The sequence below is a fragment of the Engystomops pustulosus genome, chromosome 4 (genome assembly GCF_040894005.1).
Source record: "Engystomops pustulosus chromosome 4, aEngPut4.maternal, whole genome shotgun sequence".
NCBI classification, from domain to species: domain Eukaryota; kingdom Metazoa; phylum Chordata; class Amphibia; order Anura; family Leptodactylidae; genus Engystomops; species Engystomops pustulosus.
In genome coordinates, this window is record NC_092414.1 from 15,052,026 (window position 1) to 15,073,528 (window position 21,503).

The window sequence follows — 21,503 nt, forward strand, 5'->3', positions numbered from 1 at the left end:
CTCCAGAGCTGAACTCACTATTCTGCTGCTGGTGCAGTCACTGTGTACATACATGACATTACTTATCCTGTACTGATCCTGAGTTACATCCTGTATTATACTCCAGAGCTGCACTCACTATTCTGCTGCTGGTGCAGTCACTGTGTACATACGTGACATTACTTATCCTGTACTGATCCTGAGTTACATCCTGTATTATACTCCAGAGCTGCACTCACTATTCTGCTGCTGGTGCAGTCACTGTGTACATACGTGACATTACTTATCCTGTACTGATCCTGAGTTACATCCTGTATTATACCCCAGAGCTGCACTCACTGTTCTGCTGCTGGTTCAGTCACTGTGTACATACATGATATTACTTATCCTGTACTGATCCTGAGTTACATCCTGTATTATACTCCAGAGCTGCACTCACTATTCTGCTGCTGGTGCAGTCACTGTGTACATACATGACATTACTTATCCTGTACTGATCCTGAGTTACATCCTGTATTATACTCCAGAGCTGAACTCACTATTCTGCTGCTGGTGCAGTCACTGTGTACATACATGACATTACTTATCCTGTACTGATCCTGAGTTACATCCTGTATTATACTCCAGAGCTGAACTCACTATTCACAGTTCCTGGTGTAATGTTGGAAATGTTGACTGTCCCCGTGTATTTTTAGGGACTCAATTAACGTTGTGATCCTAGTGCAAAAAATAAAATGGCAAAACATCTTAATATGTGCAGAACCTCCACTTCAACTATAAACACAGCCTAGTCGTTAAAGGGCGTGGCTGACAACAAGCCTGCGGTCTGTTTCCACTGACAACCATCACGATTGCGTATCTCGTTCTGTACTATAAGACGAGATGCAACTCCGGACTACCAGCAGAATTGTGAATGCAGCTCTGGAGTGTAATAAAATTTTTGTTACTCATTTCAATGTGCCCTGGAATGAATGTACGGATCAGCGCAGGGTCGGACAAACAGCTGGATTGACTATGAGATGTATAGACAGCTGCTTCCCCTATATCACCAGAGACCTATGTAAACAGGTTACATGTCTGCGCTCCGGAGGTCGTCGCGTAGCCTTGGATTACCCGCTGCACTAGGATTTTTTTTTTTTTTTTATTACCCTGAATATATCAAGGTGACTTTCTCCTTTCACCCTCTCTGAATGGCGCCCGCGGTGCTTCACCTTGTACATTGTCCCCTCCGCCGCCGGCCTTGTAGTAAGTGGATTGTAAGTGGGGAGGGGGCGCCAGTCCATTAAATGCCGTGACCTCGAAAAAACGCCAAACAAAGCGACACACAAGCAGGAATTTAAAAAATATATATAATTTTTTTTTATTATTATTTCTGTTCTTTTTGTTTAAACCATTACTTTTTTTTGTTGTTTTTTTTTTATATTTTTTATATATTTTTTTGCCTTTTTTTTTTTTTTTATGCTTTCAAGGTGTGATAATGAAGTTCTTGCTTTCCCCCTTACTTAACTTTTTGAAAGTTTCAGAGAAAAAAAAATCGGCGATGCCCCTACCCCCCCCCCCCTTCACCCCCCAGGGCACTTGACCTCTAGTGTACCTTGACCTGATTTTGCTTCTCCGAATGAACCGCTTTAAGTTAAAAATCTCTTGTTCCTGGGAGCCGCGGTGCAGAGTGACACGGGATTAAATTACCTTCATTTAACTCCTAGGCGCCAGTGTGTTTAAATGCTCGCTGTAGGCTCGGTGCCAAGAAACTAGTAGCAGAAGCCCCCGGAAAGTGGTGGTTTGTGTAGTGTGATTATTATTATTTTTTTTTTTTTTTACCTTTTAGTTTGTCTACGTTATAAAACGCCACCCCTGATGATCTCAACAAAGCTACTGTTCAGTAGTCTTTAAAAAACTTTGGCAAACTTTTTTTTTTTTTTAAGTTGCTGCGTTTCACATCTGACTTTTCTAGGTGGAATTTAGTTTATAAGACTTTTAGAGTTAAAAAAACCCCCCAAAAACAATAAACGTGATCAATTTTTAAGCCCCCTGATAATACTGCTACTGGTTTGGTTGAGAATTTATTATTATTATTATTATTATTATTACTAATTAAATTTGTATTTAATTGATATTTTATTTTGCAGTCGTTTAAAATTTTTATAAATTTTTTTTTTAAATCGTACAATAAAAAAAAAAAAAAAATTACTGTAAATACGCGAGTATAAGCCGACCCAAGTATAAGCGGAGGCCCCTAATTTTGCCACAAAAACCTGGGAAAACCTATTGACTCGAGTATAAGCCGAGGGTGGGAAATGCATTGGTCATAGCCTCCCCATTATATAGCCTGCCGGACCCTGCCCCATAGTATATAGCCAGCACCTGCCCCCCAGTATATAGCCTGCCAGCCCATATCCCCCAGTATATAGCCAGCACCTGCCTTCCAGTATATAGCCAGCACCTGCCCCCCAGTATATAGCCTGCCAGCCCGTATCCCCCAGTATATAGCCAGCACCTGCCTTCCAGTATATAGCCAGCACCTGCCTCCCAGTATTTAGCCTGCCAGCCCATATCCCCCATTATATAGCCAGCCCCCTGCCCCAGTATATAGCCAGCAGCGGGGGAAGCCGGAAAGGTGAGTTTTGATATATATATTTTTTTTTTTACTCGAGTATAAGCCAAGTTTGGGTTTTCAACAAATTTTTTTTGTACTGAAAAACTAGGCTTATACTTGAGTATATATTAACTACTTAAAAAAAGTTTAAAGGAGTTGCCCAGTCACTACAGGTTTTCCCGTATCCACAGTATAGGGGGGAAAATTTACTGATTCGTTGGGGGGGGGGGGGTGTCCCAGATCACGAGAATAAGGGGTCCTTTGTACCCCAAATGGTGTGCCGCTCCATCGATCACGACGGAATTTGCTCCAAATTAGGATCTTGCACTCGCCTATCCCCGTAAGCTTATTGAGGTGATCAAACCTGTTCTCGAGTTCCCATTGATTAGCAAGTTGATTTTTTTAAATTCCAGAATAAACTTACAGTATATAGTTTTTGTTTTTTATTTTTTTTTGTGGAGCTCCTACACATCTCCAAGGCGGTCTTGTACAATGAAACTGCCTCCGGTCACAAATATAAAGGCAATTTGACTTCTGGGGTTAGGCCGGCCGCGCACATTACTCCCATTCATTCCCCCCCCCCCCCCCCATTGACCTTGGCCATGTGTGCGGAAACTTTAGGCTTAAATGCCCAAAATACTTGTTGAATGCCTTCTATTCTCCCGAACAACCTAAGTATTTACAGCGGATCTGCTCTAAGTATTGCGAGGGCTTTGCGTTCTAGTTAAAGGTCCTTTACTACAACTAACCAAAAAAGTTTAATTTAGAAAAAAAAGTTGCTCTTTTTTGCAAATTTTTTTTTATTTTTTGTGTTTCCAAATAAAACAAGACAATAAAAAACTTTTTATTTGTTATTTAAACATTGATGTCTTCCATGGTACTTTTTGATTATTTGGTGGTGCTATCACTTGGTTCTTACAGAGTCGCAACACAAGGAACTCCGAGGGACCCGGATATTTTCTAGGAATGGAAAAACCTCAATAACTTGTTCTCTATTCTTTCTTTTAGGTGCATAGTGTGTTCTTTAAATCTGCAGTGCCCCCTACTGGATTTCGGGCTGGATTAACTTAACTGCAAGCTACTCACTGACCAGTACCTACCAGAGGGTCTTTTACTCGACAGTGGGACTGTGCCGTGGTGACCATGACTCCAGTCTGGTTTACCTTCACTTTGAAGAGGATCCGATTTGTAGTTATTGCGATGGAGATACGGTCGAAATGCTACATGAGGGTCTATCACGATCTGAAATGTTGAAACGTTTTGGAAATATTTCCGTAAAGTTGACCATACATGAACTGAGGAAGTTTTCCAAAAATTTGTGAAAAAAATTATTGTGACTTCCCGATGGGCAGGGGATGATTCTAAGTGTTGCGTCCCGAGCCCATTGACCAACACGGTAGTAGAACTTTGGTCTCCTATTGATTTTGGTTATGAAACATCACCTCGTGTCTGGCCAACTTTACCGCTCCGTCCGAAGAATTTTATTTTATTTTTTTACTTTTTTGTTGTTGATATTTTTGTTTTTACAGGTAAATGATTATCTAGTAAAACCTCTTGACCTGAACATGTTTCAGTATTAAAATTGAATTTAACAGCCCTTGTTGATCATCAGATGGGGACAACGTGAAAGCTTAAAACATTTTTGGAGAGTCGAGAGTCTATATGTAAAGTAGCCGATGGAATATTTTAAGTTTTTTGATTTCCACTATTTGATGATGAATGAAACGGCCATCGAAAAATTTACAAAATGGCTTGAAAATCGACTTGGGTTTGAGGAAGAAGAACCTCTATTTTGAGGCCTTCACAACTCTCAATGGATTTATTAAAAAAACAAAAAGACCTGGTTTTGAACAGACTACCCAAAAGTAAATGCTTCCCACAAAAAGGATTGCCTGTCTGGCATTGACTAAAAATTGCTTCAGTTGGCTACTACTCGTAGAGAACCTTGATCGGTCAACTGAAACCAAGTCCTCCAAGCTTTTTCTTGCCTACTGGTAGCCCATTGGAGGATCTTTAATGTTGTTTTTAGCTACCTCTTTTTGGATTAATCTTTAGAACCATCAAATTGGTCAACGGCTTGTTATCTACTAAATTTTTTTAATTTTAACTAAGCCAACTGGTTGACTCTAAACCTGGCCACAAGAAGGGGAAGCTTATCGACTTTTTCCACTTTTTCAAGTTTGTTTGTATGAAATCTTGTGACCTTTTTGACTCTCTACTTTTACTTAAACCCAACCCACACAGTTTTTGTTTGGCTATTAAGTTGCGCGTGACAGTAAAAAACCAAAACTGTGATATGCTAAAGGTTGTGGTAAACCAGCAACTTGGCTTTCGAGAGGGTCATCTTTCCACCCAACAAAAAATGTTGACACCTTTTTCAAGATGATGATCATTTCTATATCACTTGGGGTTGGATTTAAATCTCAAAAACAAGGAAATTTGGACAAGTCTGATACTTCCAGGTCACCCTATTTATGCCAAATTTTTAGACCTGCTACAGAACCTGTGTGGCAGACCATCTATGTTGGCCATCTTTGAGTCTGTGGTCCACACCAGGCGATTCCTGTACCTGCTATGTGAATTGGCCACAGAATTGATGTTTCTTCATGGAGAACATCTTCAAGCTGCTATTTTGGAAGACGCCCTATGGTCACCTCCATACTAGAACACTTTGGGGGTGTCCATATCACCTCTAGAATTTTAGATTTATGTATGTAATGGCCATTGAAGGACTTTGAGGGTGCAGTTACAACTGGATGGCAATCTGTTTCGAGGTGGTTTAAGGTGCAGTTTTGTTAATTTAACAGGTGAAAGACCTGAACCACACCAAGTGATTTTGATTTTGAAGGGGAAACCTGTTCCTCAAACGTCATTCACCTGTGAAATTAACAAAACTGCCCCTAAAACCACCTCAAAGCTGATTGCGATGCAGTTTTAACCGCAACCTGTGTCCCCCGGAAACTGCACAAAGTTGACTTTAGATGGAGATCTTCAGAAGGCTTTGGGGCAAACAAGTTTTCGAGTAGACAAAATTCAAAAACTACTGTTCACTAAATTTTTGGTGTTTTTTTTTTTGCTGGAGCTCTTCATGAATCTAATGGTTAATCTGAAAGTATTATTGATAAGTTCTTTTGTAGGCCTCTGGTCCATGCTATACCTGGTTTAACTTTGGAGATCTTAAGAGCACATACATCTTCACTTGTTTTGTTCTTCTTTGTCCTTTTTGGAACCTAATCTATTACAGCTCGCTTCTTTTACACTTTTTGTTGCCTCCACCATCCGCTATGTAGATCGATGCAATGTTGTGCCGTGTGCTTGGATGTGCTGCCGCCATACGATGGCCTTCCACCTATAACACTGGGCTTCCATCTCTAAGAGTCTTCATCGGTTATTAATGGATGTCATATTTGTGTGTGGACATGTGTGTTTCACATGTAAATCCCTTTAATCCAGCAGTTGCCAAATTATCAAAAATATATGATTGATATTAGAAAAATTTTTTACAAAATTGAAGTTGATGGTTGTCAACGAGCCGAATCCTACCATTTTTGACCCTTTTTACAGTGTGCGGTAACATGGACGACTCATTGCATAACCCTTTCCTGATGATGGGAATTTTATTACTTGACATTATGTTGGCCTTCATTTTTGTCAACTTTTTGAAAACTCTACATCCAAATTTGCTCTGTTTTATGTAATTATCGATCATCCATAGAATTCAAAAACGAGTCGGTAATTATAATCACTGGATAGTCACTTGACCATTGTGTAGACCTTGGTGTACACGTTGATCTCTTCGGTTGACCAAGCGGGAACCGTTCCATCAACTTACTTAATCCATGGACTTCTGTCCATCATTTCCATCATTTCATTGGCTTCATCTGCAACTCCACCTGTATACATGGGTGTACTGCTGTTTTTGGATCTTCCATCATTGATGGATCCAGGTCTAGGATCCTTAGGGGACCCAGAAGGATATCTCTTCTCACAGTTTTTATAATTGGGCTTGGCGTTTTGAACCTGTTTTTAAGCAGTCCGTTAAAAAATACCAGCATTTTTTTGAAAACGCATCTGTTTTTTGACCCGGTTTTATGATAATTGGGAAACCGGGTCAAAAACGGATGCGTTTTCAAAAAAACACATGCGTTTTTTTAAGGACTGCTTAAAAACGGGCCAAAAACGGGTTCAAAACACCACGTGTGACCGCACCCTTAGGCTTCAGCTCTGAGAGTGATCCTACTTTTTAAGTTTCTTAGTTGGGGTGGTCGGGGTCCTGAGTTTGGTCACGAGCCTGTGATCAGGAAAGAGGGTCCCGGTCCAGACTCCACTGCTGCCAGATTAAAGGAATTTCATTGTGCCTAATTTCATATCAACTATGTGGCGAGATTTTCTTTGAATGTATGTGTCGTTCGTCTTGCTCTGTGACTTCTCTGCATGGCGCTTCCTCATCTTCCTCGCATTGTAGAAGGCCCTCGAATAACACGTCTTCTCCTCTCTGGCGGGAATAGCATGAACCAGTGCAGCATCGATTTGGCCTCCCTAGCCGGAGTGCCTACAGTGTCTGTATTACTATTCATACTCTATGTACTCGGCTCCTGCCACCGCTATACTGTAAGGAACCATTTACTTTGACCTATGATCGTTTTAACAATCTCTTGAAGAATTTTCCATCTGTGATCTGATATGTTTTCTTGTGTTTTTGAGAACTGAGCTTCTACTACGAAATGCGTTGGACCCAATCGTTCGCCCTGTTTTTACATAGTGCACACTAATATGTATGTTCTCACTGGCTCCCCCCCTAGTGAAGAAGAGGAGGAACTGGCATAGACATGACTACACCGAGCAGGACGACGGCACAAAGCCAGTTCAAGCGGGAACGCGGACCTTCGTGCAGAAACTCCGAGCCCGGTCCTTTCCAAGGTATGTGCTTGCCCTATCCTCCATTGATTATGTCGTCCGGCCCATAATCTGTTCTCTCCAGGGAAGGTTCCCACTTGGCAGGGACAAGATATTGGGGTAGCTTATTCTTTAAGGGGCGGTATCCTTAAAAATTCCTTTATTTTGCAGCGCCGATGACATTATTTTACGGATGAACGGCACCCAGCTGACCCAGCGGTACCTGGAGAAGCATGGATTCAACAGCCCAATCATCGTGCCACAGATGGACGGCCTGGGCCTCAGACTGCCGCCGCCTACGTTCTCCGTTATGGACGTGGAGCGCTACGTTGGTAAGAGGACAACCGTGACATAACTTATACTGGACGTCCGATTGCTGGGAACCTTCCCCCCCACCAATCATTTCTATGACTGACAGCTGTTGTACACTTAGCGACTTTCGATCCCGTTTCCCCTCCTCTTGAAGGTCCCAGTGGCCAATCCCCCAGTGTTTAGACACAAAGCCCTAATCCTGTATCTATTATATCACAGCCCCTTTAACCTGAGCTACTTTTACTGTTTTCTTCTTTGCATCTGTAAAAATCCCCAAAATTAGACCCTCACTGATCATAGAATGATGCCCTATCCTAGTGATACACCATCACGCTATATGGTAGACAAGTGATGACGCTTTCTTTGGGAACATGATCAAAAAGCAACAAACTTAACTCTCAGACCCCTCCCCCCTGGTCCTATAGTCTTCAAAATCAAATATTAAGGGGGGTTTTCACATGGAACAAGTTAGGTCAGTGATCACAAGAACGGGGGGTCCGCTGTATCCTTGTTGCTTCCCAAGATGAGCGGAGCAGCCGGTCATGCATGGCTAGGCTTCCCCATTCTTCTCTATGGAGCCGAAGGATGTTTTCGAGCTGTTTCCACTCAAGGGGTCAGACGGAGATACATCGGACCCCCTGTTTTAATGATCTGTAGGGGTCTAATCACGGAGATCAGCAAGTTAGGCCCTATCCTGTGGATAAGGGCCTACTTGTTTCGTGGGAAAACCCTTGGAAAATGGAGACCTCATTTGTCTTGCTCTACATCCACCTTGGGTACTTCGGGACGGGGTCATCGGTGAAGTCCTGTGTAAAATACTTGTAGTAGTCGGACCCACCCTTGCTTCTTTGGATAGAGGGGGGGTAAAAAACCCTCCGATAACAACCACTCTGCTTGGAGTTCCCCTGTTTTCCATTCCGCTTTCCCTCGATTTTTGGATTCTCGCTCCCATAAAAAGCTATTGGCAGCTATAGCGTCTGGTGATTCAGTGTCCTTTGTGGTGTCGTTGCACAGATGTGAGACGTGGTTGCGATATAATTAGATGACGGCATCTGAACCATACATTATGTGAAGGCGGCCTCCTCGTGCTCGTTCAGCGCCGTTGTGGGATTTCTATAGGATTAATCTGCAATATGTTCTGCTTTCGTTTTCACGTTACGACGGGATCCGGGAAGCCGGTGCTTTTTTTAATCTATCTTTGGCTGATTTCCCATTTCAATTTGGCCGGCTTATTACCTCAGGAATCGGCTTCTGCCTGGCGCTTGTTTATTTGTACTTTATCGTCGTAATTATTCGATACTCCGGGAACTGTTCCTGGCACGCGGTGCCATTAGGACAGCAGATGGCATAATGCCCCATGGGTGAAGCTACGCGCATGTTAATGGGCTCAGTCTGAGACGTGTGCAGATCAGGTAGCGCTGCGTGCCAGACGTAGGTTAGGAGAAGGCTTCCCACTCTGGAGACCGCCCGAAATTCAAAAGAGGTCATCTTAGTCATGACGATCCGATGCCGGAGACACTTTGTACAACTTGAATAAATCACGATTGGTCACGATTTTTTGGTGGCGAATTAAGCTAGACATGTTCTCTGACTGGGACTCTTGACAGTCCCGAGAATGGAGTAGTAGGGATCGGATTTGGTGGTTTATCTCCTCACTTGGATGCGCCCCATTCACTTGAAGGTTGCCACTGACTGATTCTAGTCAGGCAAATTGGTGAAGGAGATGCCTCCACCTTCATTTTTGAGGATCCAAAGGTTTTGGCCACGCGCCTTCACGTAGGATGGGTGTTCTAGTCAATTTGTGAAGATCGTTTGGGGTTCCAAGGAATCCTTTCTTCTGATGAGTGGTGTTCTCATCGGTTGGTCTTCTGTCGAAAAGTAATGCGTTCGTCTATATTGACTAGCAAGGGTTTCTTTCCTTTTGGGAGCAGATGATCAGATATGTTGCAGTTGGATATACCAAACCCCTGGGGGTTTTCTAAAATCTTTTTATTTTATTTGAGATGGCTCGACTTAGAGGCAAGTGGTAGACATCAGGCGGTGTTGGAATAACCCCACATAATTTGTCATGCTCCACCATTTTTTTCAGGAGGGGATAAGATCATCGATGTCATCGATGTGGCGAGGCAAGCCGACAGCAAGATGAAGCTCCGAAACTTTGTAAAATACTTCATGAACCCCGACAGACCCAAAGTATTAAACGTCATCAGCCTGGAGTTCTCCGACACCAAGTAAGTTCTTTAAAGGAACCTTCTAGTCTTAAAGGGATGGATATGATCAGATGGTTCCCACCTAGACCTTATCACGGAGATCGCGGATTCCATAGTGGTTTTTGTTTTTTTTAATCTCCTGTAACACAAATTTTTTTTTGTCAATTCAGGATGTCCGAGTTGGTGAAAGTACCCGACATCGGCAAAAAACTGTCTTGGGTAGAGAACTACTGGCCGGACGACTCAGTCTTCACAAAGCCCTTTGTTCAAAAGTATTGCCTGATGGGAGTGGAGGACAGCTACACCGACTTTCACATAGACTTTGGTGGCACTTCCGTCTGGTATCACGTCCTATGGGTATGTATGAATGGATCAACCTGTCTTAAAGGGGGGGGGTTCGAGTACAAATTTTTTTTTTTTTCATTATTGGCACCAAGTGTTGAAAAAATAAGAAAGTTAAACTCAACTGTGTGTGCTTTTTTGGTTTTTTTTTCTGCAGGGTGAGAAGATTTTTTACTTGATAAAGCCCACAGATGAGAACCTTGCACTGTATGAATCGTGGAGCTCTTCAGTTACCCAAAGCGAGGAGTTTTTCGGGGACAAGGTGGATAACTGTTACAAGTGTGTGCTGAAGCAGGGACACACGCTGTTTCTCCCAACAGGTAACTTGGGATACGACCTGACCATACGTAATCGGTAACTCGGGATACGACCTGACCTAGTCATACGTAATCGGTAACTTGGGATACGACCTGACCTGGCCATGCGTAATCGGTAACTCCGGGATACGACCTGACCTGACTATACATAATCGGTAACTATGGGTACGACCTGACATGAGTAATCGGTAACCCGGGATACGACCTGACCATGAGTAATCGGCAACTCGGGATCTGACCTGACCATACGTAATCGGTAACTCGGGATCTGACCTGACCATACGTAATCGGTAACTCGGGATCTGACCTGACCATGAGCAATCGGTAACTCGGGATCTGACCTGACCATGAGCAATCGGTAACTCGGGATCTGACCTGACCATGAGCAATCGGTAACTCGGGATCTGACCTGACCATGAGCAATCGGTAACTCGGGATCTGACCTGACCATGAGCAATCGGTAACTCGGGATCTGACCTGACCATGAGCAATCGGTAACTCGGGATCTGACCTGACCATGAGCAATCGGTAACTCGGGATCTGACCTGACCATGAGCAATCGGTAACTCTGCGTACGACCTGACCTGACCATACGTAATTGGTAACTCTGCGTACGATCTGACCTGAACATACGTAATCGGTAACTCTGGGTATGACCTGAACATACGTAATCATGTATGTCAGCCAACCCTACGGGTCATCTACGGTGGGTGAGGGAGAAGGATCGGCAGGCGGATTTTAACATAATCAACCCTTTTGTTCCAAGGGAAGATTAGCCGATACCTGATTAGCATATTTTCCTCATTGAGGATACTCTGCTTGTGAATGCTGGATTTTATGAGTGGTAACGGGTGGCCAAACATGTATTCACTTGATAGCTGTCTAATGTGTGGTTACAACTAATGACCTACTCAAAGGTGTAATTACACAGCTCTACTGGGACCATACATATCACTGGCTGTAGAGACCGTAGAGATTCAGCATGAAGTAGTTAATCTGTGTCTAATTCGGTTTTAGGCTGGATTCACGCTGTCCTCACGTCTCAGGATTGCATGGCCTTTGGTGGGAACTTTCTGCACAACCTAAACATTGGCATGCAGCTCAGGTAACTCTATTTTTTAATTTTAATTATTATTTTTTTTTTCATTAAAAAAGGTAAATTTGGAATGAAAAACATCTGCCTACCGACGGTCACCACTAGGGGGAGCCAATTGGATACTAGATTTTTATTAAAGATTAAACATTCTCTATTTTTTTTAATATAAGGTCATAAGTGTCTTATTGCTCAAAAACTGACCCCAAATTTGCTTGATCACCGGATATCCCAGTGATGTGACCCGCCCCCCAATGATAAAGAACGAGCTCCCACTAGTGGTCACTGTGGTTATATATTCATGCGTAACACTGAGCTTTCCTACTTTACTAGGTGTTATGAGATGGAAAAAAGACTGAAGACCCCGGATCTCTTCAAGTTCCCTTTCTTTGAGGCAATTTGTTGGTTTGTGGCCAAAAATCTACTTGAAACTTTGAAAGGTAAAAGCATACTTGCCAGCGACGAGCGGAGGCACGCCTCCCATTATTTCCATGGCTGGCCACGCCTACTTTCCATGGCTGCCCAACCCCCATTTCCATAAATCATGTCCCATTTAGGTATAAGACACACCCCTTTGATGGGCTGTGACGCTCCCCTTTGTGTGCATGAGCGCTCTACACGCCGGTCACGCACCCTTTTTTTCTCCTATGAAATGCATTAGATTTGCCTACTCTTCCGGGACACCGGGAGGTCTGTCCTCTTCTCGGGAGCCTCCTAGACCCTCTAGGAGAGATGGCGAGTATTGGACATATCAGAGAGCCTCTATATTGTGTGATATTGGACTAATCCAAACCTTTATTATCTGCGGTAGGTAATGGGGGATGACGACAAGTTTATTAATACTCGCTTTCCCCTTCCAGAGCTAAGAGAAGATGGTTTCCATCCTCCAAATTATTTAAAACATGGAGTGAAAGCGTTAATCAGCGCTCTGAAGAGCTGGATGAAGAAAGAAGTAAGTAACCAATAGAAAGAAAAAAAAAAATAGTTTTTGGGGCGGAGTTAACGGACGATCAGTGATCGACGCCGATTCTATGGCAAAACCTGAAGTGTCCACTTTTCCTGCAGCTCCCCTACAGGTGGACATGGGGATTACACGCTTGTCCATTCAAATCAATCTAATCAGACTCGTAATTGTCAGGTGGGCAGCAGCAGAGTCTTTCTCGCCAGCACCGCCCACTTGACAGACTATAAATAAGCATATTGGATGTTGCAATTTATGCCACTGGTTGCTTGGGAGTGGTGAGGGCTAGAGTAAAAATTCCAAGTGCCCCAGGATCGTTGGGGTATCAGCTGTTAAAGGGTGCACGGGTTTAAGGTTGTCTTTTTAATTTGGAATTTTTCTGTCTCTCCCTCTCCAGTCTGTAGCAGAACACGCTTTCGAAATCCCAGAAAACATCAGACCCGGGAATCTCGTTAAAGAGCTGTCAAAAGTGATTCGCTCTGTGGAGGTAAGGACCCGATTCTTGTTATATGGATGGCTGTAACGTGGTGGTGGTGGGGGGGGGCAGACCTGCTCCTCGGTGCACCCGCTATAATAATGGGCCGGGGCCCGTTAGTGAAGAACATCCCGTCATTGCGGACTATAGACTGATCAGTGGTCAGCGAGCCCCAGAGCGCTCTGCCTTATCTGATGGGTAAACACAAAAGGCATGTGGTAAGAGGTTGGCACAAATATTTTGTTCTTTTGGTTCGTTCCCTTTTTGTAGGTTTTGTATTTTTTATGTGATATCTCTGAGGCGCCTGCAGTTTTTTTCTTCTAATTTACTCGTTGTCCTTTGAGGGACCTGTAGTGCCCATGGTTTTGTATTGCCGCATCTGTGAACTCCCTACAGACCATGAGATCTCCTGCGTTATGCGCAGTGTTCATGTATCTGTCTCCCTCTCCTTATGATGTACCATATCTTTCGTAAGTACCTGCATCCTATAGTGTGAAGGTCAGGAGGATCCCGCACTGCCAGACACTCGTGACCGCTGTACTGGAGATCGGGTGAAGCGCTGATGAAGCATTTCACCCCATCTCCGAGAGAGCAGAACCTCCACACTACGCTCCTCTCCCTCCCGACATGTGTATTACTAGAGTGATGTTCAATGCATGCGACTGATCACATACACATGCAGAATAAGGTAGTGCTGGGAGTGTTTATGTGAGTGAATGTATGTAGCAGACCTGAGTGAGGGAGAGGTGTGAGGGGTTCACAGTTGTGGCGGAGCTCTGTGTGTGTTGGGAGGGGGGCGATTGCAGTTCGGCAAAGCTCTGTGTGGGGGTACGGGTGGTTAAGGCAAACCTCTAGATGAAGGAAGATGGGATGGTGCATGGTGGGCGGAGCTCTGTTACCCACAGGAATTTTTATATTGCTTTTAAATATATTTTTCCTTTTTTGAGGACTTCATTGTGGGAAAATCTTAAGCTACATTCACACAATGTGGGCACATGTCGGCGCCGGGGAGAGGAGGAGGGGATGAGCGCTGCCAACCCCCACCCCACCCCATAGTGATTTATGGCGCATGGCGCCATATTCCGGAGAAAGAAAGGGCATGTCCTACCTTTCTCCCAGCTGCGGAACGATACGGTGGCGCACATGTGTTGCACCCTACTGCTCCCGTATGGCACCGTGTGCTCATTGCCGTTTATGGGGGATGTATATATGGCGTATATACGTCCCCCCATACGGCCATGTGAATGTAGCCTTATAGTAAGGTGCTTCACATAGTCCAAAAATATGGTAATTTGGAGTAATAACTTATAGCTTTGGAAACCTCATGATGAATGGTGGAGTGACAGACTGGGCCCCCCCCCTTTTTCAGTCCTACGGAGTCATACAATACACTCCCCTATAGCGGTTATCAATATTCTAGAACATGGAGAATGTATCAATAGAAAACATCCTCAATATGTGATTGGTGAGGGTACAGCCCCCCAGGATCCTCACACATCGGCCGTTCTTGGCATCTGATTAACATAAAACGAAACAGGAAGTGGACAGCTCTCCTTCCTGTGTAGTGGCCAGACCAGGTTACTGCAGATCAGTGACACTGTCCTCTGTTCATCAGCTGATCTGTGGAGGTGCTGGGCGTCGGACCCCCATCATTCTGATATCGATGATCTCCCCTGTTTTCAGTGGAGGGCTGTGAACCAAACTTGTGCCTTTGTTTGCAGGAGGAGGGGAGCAAACCAGTCAAATCTCAGGGAATCCATGGGCTGTGTCCTCTCTCCCGATCCTCACAAGAGAAGTCATCTCATCATTCCAAGCAGAAAGCCCGGAGGCTGCGGGACCACGGCATCAAAGCCCCATCCAACCTTGATATTCTGGAACATCACACTAAGGAAGTGTTGAAAAGGTTGGAGATCTCTCCGTGGCAGGAGGTAAGTGTCTACAAATCTACAAATCTGCAGTTCCACAAGCAGCCTGTGGACTAGTGTGGTGCTGTTTTACTGATAGAAACAATATGAAGCTTCCGTCTGTTTTCTCAGGATATGGGCACCTATAAGCTGAATATGAAAGCACTACAGCCGTCTTCTACAGTCCCAGACAAGAAACCGAAAGACCATAACTTCCACCTGCTGTTCTGCAATGGAAGAATAGTGAGGTATGTGCACGGGAGCCTTCTGCAACTGCACGTAATATCTAGAATAGTGAGTGCAGCTCTGGGGTATACTACAGGATGGAACTCAGGATCAGTACAGGATAAGTAATGTCATGTATGTACACAGTGACTGCACCAGCAGCAGAATAGTGAGTGCAGCTCTGGAGTATAATACATGATGTAACTCAGGATCAGTACAGGATAAGTAATGTCACGTATGTACACAGTGACTGCACCAGCAGTAGAATAGTGAGTGCAGCTCTGGAGTATAATACATGATGTAACTCGGGATCAGTACAGGATAAGTAATGTCATGTATGTACACAGTGACTGCACCAGCAGCAAAATAGTGAGTGCAGCTCTGGAGTATAATACAGGATGTAACTCAGGATCAGTACAGGATAAGTAATGTCATGTATGTACACAGTGACTGCACCAGCAGCAGAATAGTGAGTGCAGCTCTGGAGTATAATACAGGATGTAACTCAGGATCAGTACAGGATAAGTAATGTCATGTATGTACACAGTGACTGCACCAGCAGCAGAATAGTGAGTGCAGCTCTGGAGTATAATACAGGATGTAACTCAGGATCAGTACAGGATAAGTAATGTCATGTATGTACACAGTGACTGCACCAGCAGCAAAATAGTGAGTGCAGCTCTGGAGTATAATACAGGATGTAACTCAGGATCAGTACAGGATAAGTAATGTCATGTATGTACACAGTGACTGCACCAGCAGCAAAATAGTGAGTGCAGCTCTGGAGTATAATACTGGATGTAACTCAGGATCAGTACAGGATAAGTAATGTCACGTATGTACACAGTGACTGCACCAGCAGCAGAATAGTGAGATTTACTCCATGTTTCCATCTATACAGTGATGAGCGGCAGCCATTCACTGACCGGAGTCTTTATACTGCGGACAGTGAGGATGAAGATGATCGGGCCAGATCGAAAAAGACGAAGGACATAAAGCCAGAGAAGCCGTGCTCCAGCTCGGAGGCAGATGATAAAGGCGAAAGTCAAAAACCACTAAACAGTATGTTCCGCTGTTTCTCACTTTCATACATATATATATATATATATATATATATATATATATATATATATATATATATATATATATATAATATATATATATATATACATACATACATACATACATACATACATACATACATACATACATACATACATACATACATACACAGCTGTTCCCCTCCCCTGTAGACGCCTCAGTGCAGGTCATTGCCACTTATAACTAAATTCTTTCTCTTTTCTTTTAGTGTTTTTTGAAAGTGTCAAGTCAGAGCTCAGGTACGGAACCTCGGAGTATTCCGATATTTCTGATTCTGAAGGATCCGAAGCCAATTGCACTAACCAGGTACGTAAAGATAAGGACTTATACACATATATGGGGAGTCTTGACTAAACTATTTCATCTAGATGTAGGGAGCATTGCAGATAGAAGTGTATTGGGGCGCTGGAGAGGGTCCTGGCAGTGTTCTGCCCGGAGAACTTTGGATGGAGCTGGAGGGAGGAGGAATTCTGGGATGATATTGTGGTATGGAGGGTCTGTGGGTGGCATAATGAGGCGGCTATTGTGGAGAGTGATATGAGGAGGGATCTCTGACCAGGGAGTCTTTGTGGATAGGAGTTGCGGTGAGGGTGCACTTGCTAGACAGGTGCATCGGAGGGAGCCCTGGCTAGGGCGAGAACTAGGGTGCTCTTGCGAATGTGGAGGGTGCTCAGGCTAGGGAGTCGCTGGCAAGGGCATTTGTGAATGGGAATCACTGCAGAGAGCTCTCGCAGATGTGGGTGTTGCTCTTGCTAGGGAGTTGCTGGGAAGGGCAATGGTGAATGTGAGGGGTGCTCTTGCTAGGGGGAGGTGCTCTTGCGAATGTGGCTCGGGAGTCTGAGCCAAGGGCACACTTCAATGTTTCGGAGTGCTCTGGCTAGGGAGAGAACTAGGGCGATGGCACGAATGTGGAGGGTGATCTGAGTAGGAAATTTCCTTCGAGGGCGCTCAGCCTGGGGCGGCGCCGGCGCTCTGGCTGGGGTGGGGCGGCACTCATAAGGCCAGTTTTATGCGTTAAAGTCTTCGTGTTATGGTTTTGTTTTGGATATTATGGGTCGGTGGGCTCAACATTTCTATAGTTATTCTTCTACAGTAGGAACTCTAGAATTCACATATCCCCCCCCACCCGCCGCAGGATTGTTGGGCTGATGCATAATTCATTGCCATGTGTGCGTTTCCACTATCGGCTTATGTGAAGAAAAAGGATCCGCGGCCGATCAATAATTTTTTTTTTTCTTCTTCTTAATAATGAAAGGTCGTTAGGTTTCATGATCTCAGTTTCCTTCTCCTGCCAATGTCCCATGTTAATGGCATTACGGGAAATGTTGGCGGCTGTTCTGGGAATACCTAGGCTCCAGAAGTGGAATCTACGTAACGATATTATTACAGCGCCACCCGGTGGACCTGCCGGGCCTTATTCACTGCAATATTCCCATTGATTCCCCCGCAGAAAAGCGCCTCAGAGGATTCTGACAGCTCAGGTGACGAGGAGTCACAGGAGGACCCTGCAGATGTCAAGGAGGAGGACGCCGAGGCCACCGGTGATGAAGACCACTGCTGGTCTAATGACGAAACTCCCCGGAAAAGGTAAGAATTGTGTGAACTTGCACGATCCGCGTTGCAGACTGGAAACAATACGATACATCTGAGATTGCTCGCCTTGCTTTTGCAGTGAATTTCCGAGCTCGACCAGCACGGTGGAAGATGCAGTGGAGGGCATGCTGTCAATGGCGTCTTTGCACTACCCCTCTAGGTCTCTGGCTGAGGCGAGGGGCACCGGCTGCAAAATTGGACTGGTGTACCCTCAGCTGCACATCAAATTCTCTCAGGAGAAAGTGGACTCGCAAGAGCAGAAACTGTTTAAAAATGGTAAGTCCGCCTGATAAATAATGGTCTATCTAGGCCAGGGGTCAGGAACCCTTTTTTGGCCTAGTATATGGGTAGCCACAGCACATGCTTCCCAGGAGATAGGTAGTCACAACAATGCCTCCCAGTATATAGGTAGCCCCAGCACATACCCCCAGTAGATGGGGAGCCACAGCACATACTCCCACTAGATAGGTAGCCCCAGCACATACTCCCACTAGATAGGTAGCCCCAGCACATGTCCCCCCAGTATATAGTTTGCCACAGCACATGCCCCCAAGTAGATAGGTAGCCACAGCAACATGCCCCCAAGTAGATGGGTAGCCCCAGCAACATGCCCCCAAGTAGATGGGTAGCCCCAGCAACATGCCCCCAAGTAGATGGGTAGCCACAGCAACATGCCCCCAAGTAGATGGGTAGCCACAGCAACATGCCCCCAAGTAGATGGGTAGCCACAGCAACATGCCCCCAAGTAGATGGGGTAGCCCCAGCAACATGCCCCCAAGTAGATGGGGTAGCCCCAGCAACATGCCCCCAAGTAGATGGGTAGCCCCAGCAACATGCCCCCAAGTAGATGGGGTAGCCCCAGCAACATGCCCCCAAGTAGATGGGGTAGCCCCAGCAACATGCCCCCAAGTAGATGGGGTAGCCCCAGCAACATGCCCCCAAGTAGATGGGGTAGCCCCAGCAACATGCCCCCAAGTAGATGGGGTAGCCCCAGCAACATGCCCCCAAGTAGATGGGGTAGCCCCAGCAACATGCCCCCAAGTAGATGGGGTAGCCCCAGCAACATGCCCCCAAGTAGATGGGGTAGCCCCAGCAACATGCCCCCAAGTAGATGGGGTAGCCCCAGCAACATGCCCCCAAGTAGATGGGGTAGCCCCAGCAACATGCCCCCAAGTAGATGGGGTAGCCCCAGCAACATGCCCCCAAGTAGATGGGTAGCCCCAGCAACATGCCCCCAAGTAGATGGGTAGCCCCAGCAACATGCCCCCAAGTAGATGGGTAGCCCCAGCAACATGCCCCCAAGTAGATGGGTAGCCCCAGCAACATGCCCCCAAGTAGATGGGTAGCCCCAGCAACATGCCCCCAAGTAGATGGGTAGCCCCAGCAACATGCCCCCAAGTAGATGGGTAGCCCCAGCAACATGCCCCCAAGTAGATGGGTAGCCCCAGCAACATGCCCCCAAGTAGATGGGTAGCCCCAGCAACATGCCCCCAAGTAGATGGGTAGCCCCAGCAACATGCCCCCAAGTAGATGGGTAGCCCCAGCAACATGCCCCCAAGTAGATGGGTAGCCCCAGCAACATGCCCCCAAGTAGATGGGTAGCCCCAGCAACATGCCCCCAAGTAGATGGGTAGCCCCAGCAACATGCCCCCAAGTAGATAGTCGCAGCAAAAAAAAAAAAAAAGAATATTCACTTACCAGCGCTCCCTGCAGCCAGCTCCTCATCGCTCCCAGGCTTAGACGATGGCGGCTATGGCGCCTGGGTCGTACAAAGGACGTAGGCAGCGGTAACATCACTGCCTGTGTCCAGTGATCATTCTAAGACACAGAGCAGCCATCACTATTTATTAAAGATCTGTCTGAGAGCCAGATACAGCCAACAGAGCCACATCTGCCTCCCGAGCCATAGGTTCCCTACCCCTGATCTAGGCCAATTCTGTATACAGTGAGCTCCCCCTAGTGGTGGCTGAGTGGCAGAATGGACGACTGCATGCCCTATAGTGACTAGGACTTCCAGAATTGGGCGTCCCGGAAGCCATCATAGAAATAAGTCGACTGAAGTATGAGTTCTGGTAGCGCTCTGCAGTATAGGGCAGTTTAGGGGATCTGTAGTCACCTAGTCAACTCATGTGGGTTATAAACCACAGACCACCAACTATATCCCCCTATATGTGTTTAATGGGTTAATACCTTTAAGGGAGCCCCCCAAGCAGTCCCTCTTTTGCTTGGATTGAGGTCCCTAAGCTTTGTCCTGTTTTTTTTTTGTAATTCAATCAACCATTTTGTGTATTAAAGTTTAAATGAAATCTGCCTAGTAACAGACTACGACTACAGTTACTACATTTCTGAGGTTTTTGTACATTTTTTTTTTTCTTAACAATTGAAGTTTCTTTTTTAGGTCACCATAGTAATGAAGATGAAGGGCTGACCACCTCAGATTGGATTAGTCAGATGGATTCGGACCCTCAGGTAATCCACGAGAAAACGCTACTAAGTTGGAGGCGCATGGTGCGTTGCGCTCGGTGGTTCGTTTTACACCTGCGTTTGGTCTTTCCACAGGACTACTGCGAAGCTGTAAAGTCTCAAAGGCGGGAGCACTATTCAGAGTCCAGCGGGCTCCCTCCCAAGATAAAGCGCTACTCAGAGAGTGAAGACTGGGACTCCCCGCGATACCATCACGAAGAGAAATACGAGCAGGAAGGCAGCTTGAGTCCTGGCGACTGTGACTTCAGCGAAGGAAGCCTGAGTCCGGACATGATCTACGGAGACACCTCACCAACTGTGCCCCTGCACCCTACAAAGAGACCTGCCTCAAACCCACCCCCTATTAGTAACCAGGCAACTAAAGGTATGAATATCCTACGGGTGTCCTTAAAGGGGTTGTTCTCCAAGTTAATATGTTGTGACATGAGTGTCTTAACCACTTCCCGACGCGTCCCGAAATAGTACGGCACAGGTGCATGTAGAGAGTCACGGGCTGAGCCCTCTCCATAGCCGGTAAGTCTTTGCTGCATTTTGCAGCAAACACTTACCGGTAAAACCTGTGATCGCCGGTGGCAAAGCTGCCGGCTGCTTCAAAAAGATGGGCGCCGCCAACTTGGTGACGATCGTCCCTCCGCGTCACGTAGTCGTGGAACGGTGATCAGTTGCTATGACAGCCTTGGGTCTTCCGAAGACCCGAGGCTGTGTTGTTTTAACCATTTCATTACAATATGTGGTTTGCTCAGTGTAATGAATGAGCGGGAAAACCCCATATACTGTCATACTGGAGTATGGTAGTATATGGAAGGATCAATCAGACAACCTAGGGGTAAAGTGCCCTAGGGGGTCTGAAAAATAGTTAAAGTAAAAATAAAAAAAAGTTTAAAAAAATTATTAGTATTTAAAAAAAACTAAAAACTCAAATCACTCTCCCCCTGTCCCTAGAAGTCATATATAAGTCTAAATAAGCAGTAAAAATAATAAACACATTCGGTATCGCCATGTTCGAAAATGCCCG

The 21,503-nt window shown here is 45.4% G+C and overlaps 1 protein-coding gene across 2 annotated transcripts in view; it reads left to right on the forward strand.

Annotated features, from left to right (window-relative positions):
- KDM7A (lysine demethylase 7A) overlaps window positions 1-21,503 on the forward strand; it is a 52,363-nt gene that overhangs the window by 24,131 nt on the left and 6,729 nt on the right. For both annotated transcript variants that reach the window (XM_072145262.1, XM_072145261.1), the window contains exons 3-19: window positions 7,378-7,495; window positions 7,643-7,803; window positions 9,873-10,014; window positions 10,164-10,350; window positions 10,493-10,655; window positions 11,670-11,757; window positions 12,079-12,185; window positions 12,606-12,697; window positions 13,104-13,193; window positions 14,903-15,109; window positions 15,218-15,333; window positions 16,212-16,372; window positions 16,620-16,717; window positions 17,862-17,998; window positions 18,084-18,280; window positions 20,403-20,473; window positions 20,564-20,852. In XM_072145262.1, coding sequence (XP_072001363.1) covers window positions 7,378-7,495; window positions 7,643-7,803; window positions 9,873-10,014; window positions 10,164-10,350; window positions 10,493-10,655; window positions 11,670-11,757; window positions 12,079-12,185; window positions 12,606-12,697; window positions 13,104-13,193; window positions 14,903-15,109; window positions 15,218-15,333; window positions 16,212-16,372; window positions 16,620-16,717; window positions 17,862-17,998; window positions 18,084-18,280; window positions 20,403-20,473; window positions 20,564-20,852 — 2,424 coding nt within the window. The remainder of the gene's footprint in view (window positions 1-7,377; window positions 7,496-7,642; window positions 7,804-9,872; window positions 10,015-10,163; window positions 10,351-10,492; window positions 10,656-11,669; window positions 11,758-12,078; window positions 12,186-12,605; window positions 12,698-13,103; window positions 13,194-14,902; window positions 15,110-15,217; window positions 15,334-16,211; window positions 16,373-16,619; window positions 16,718-17,861; window positions 17,999-18,083; window positions 18,281-20,402; window positions 20,474-20,563; window positions 20,853-21,503) is intronic.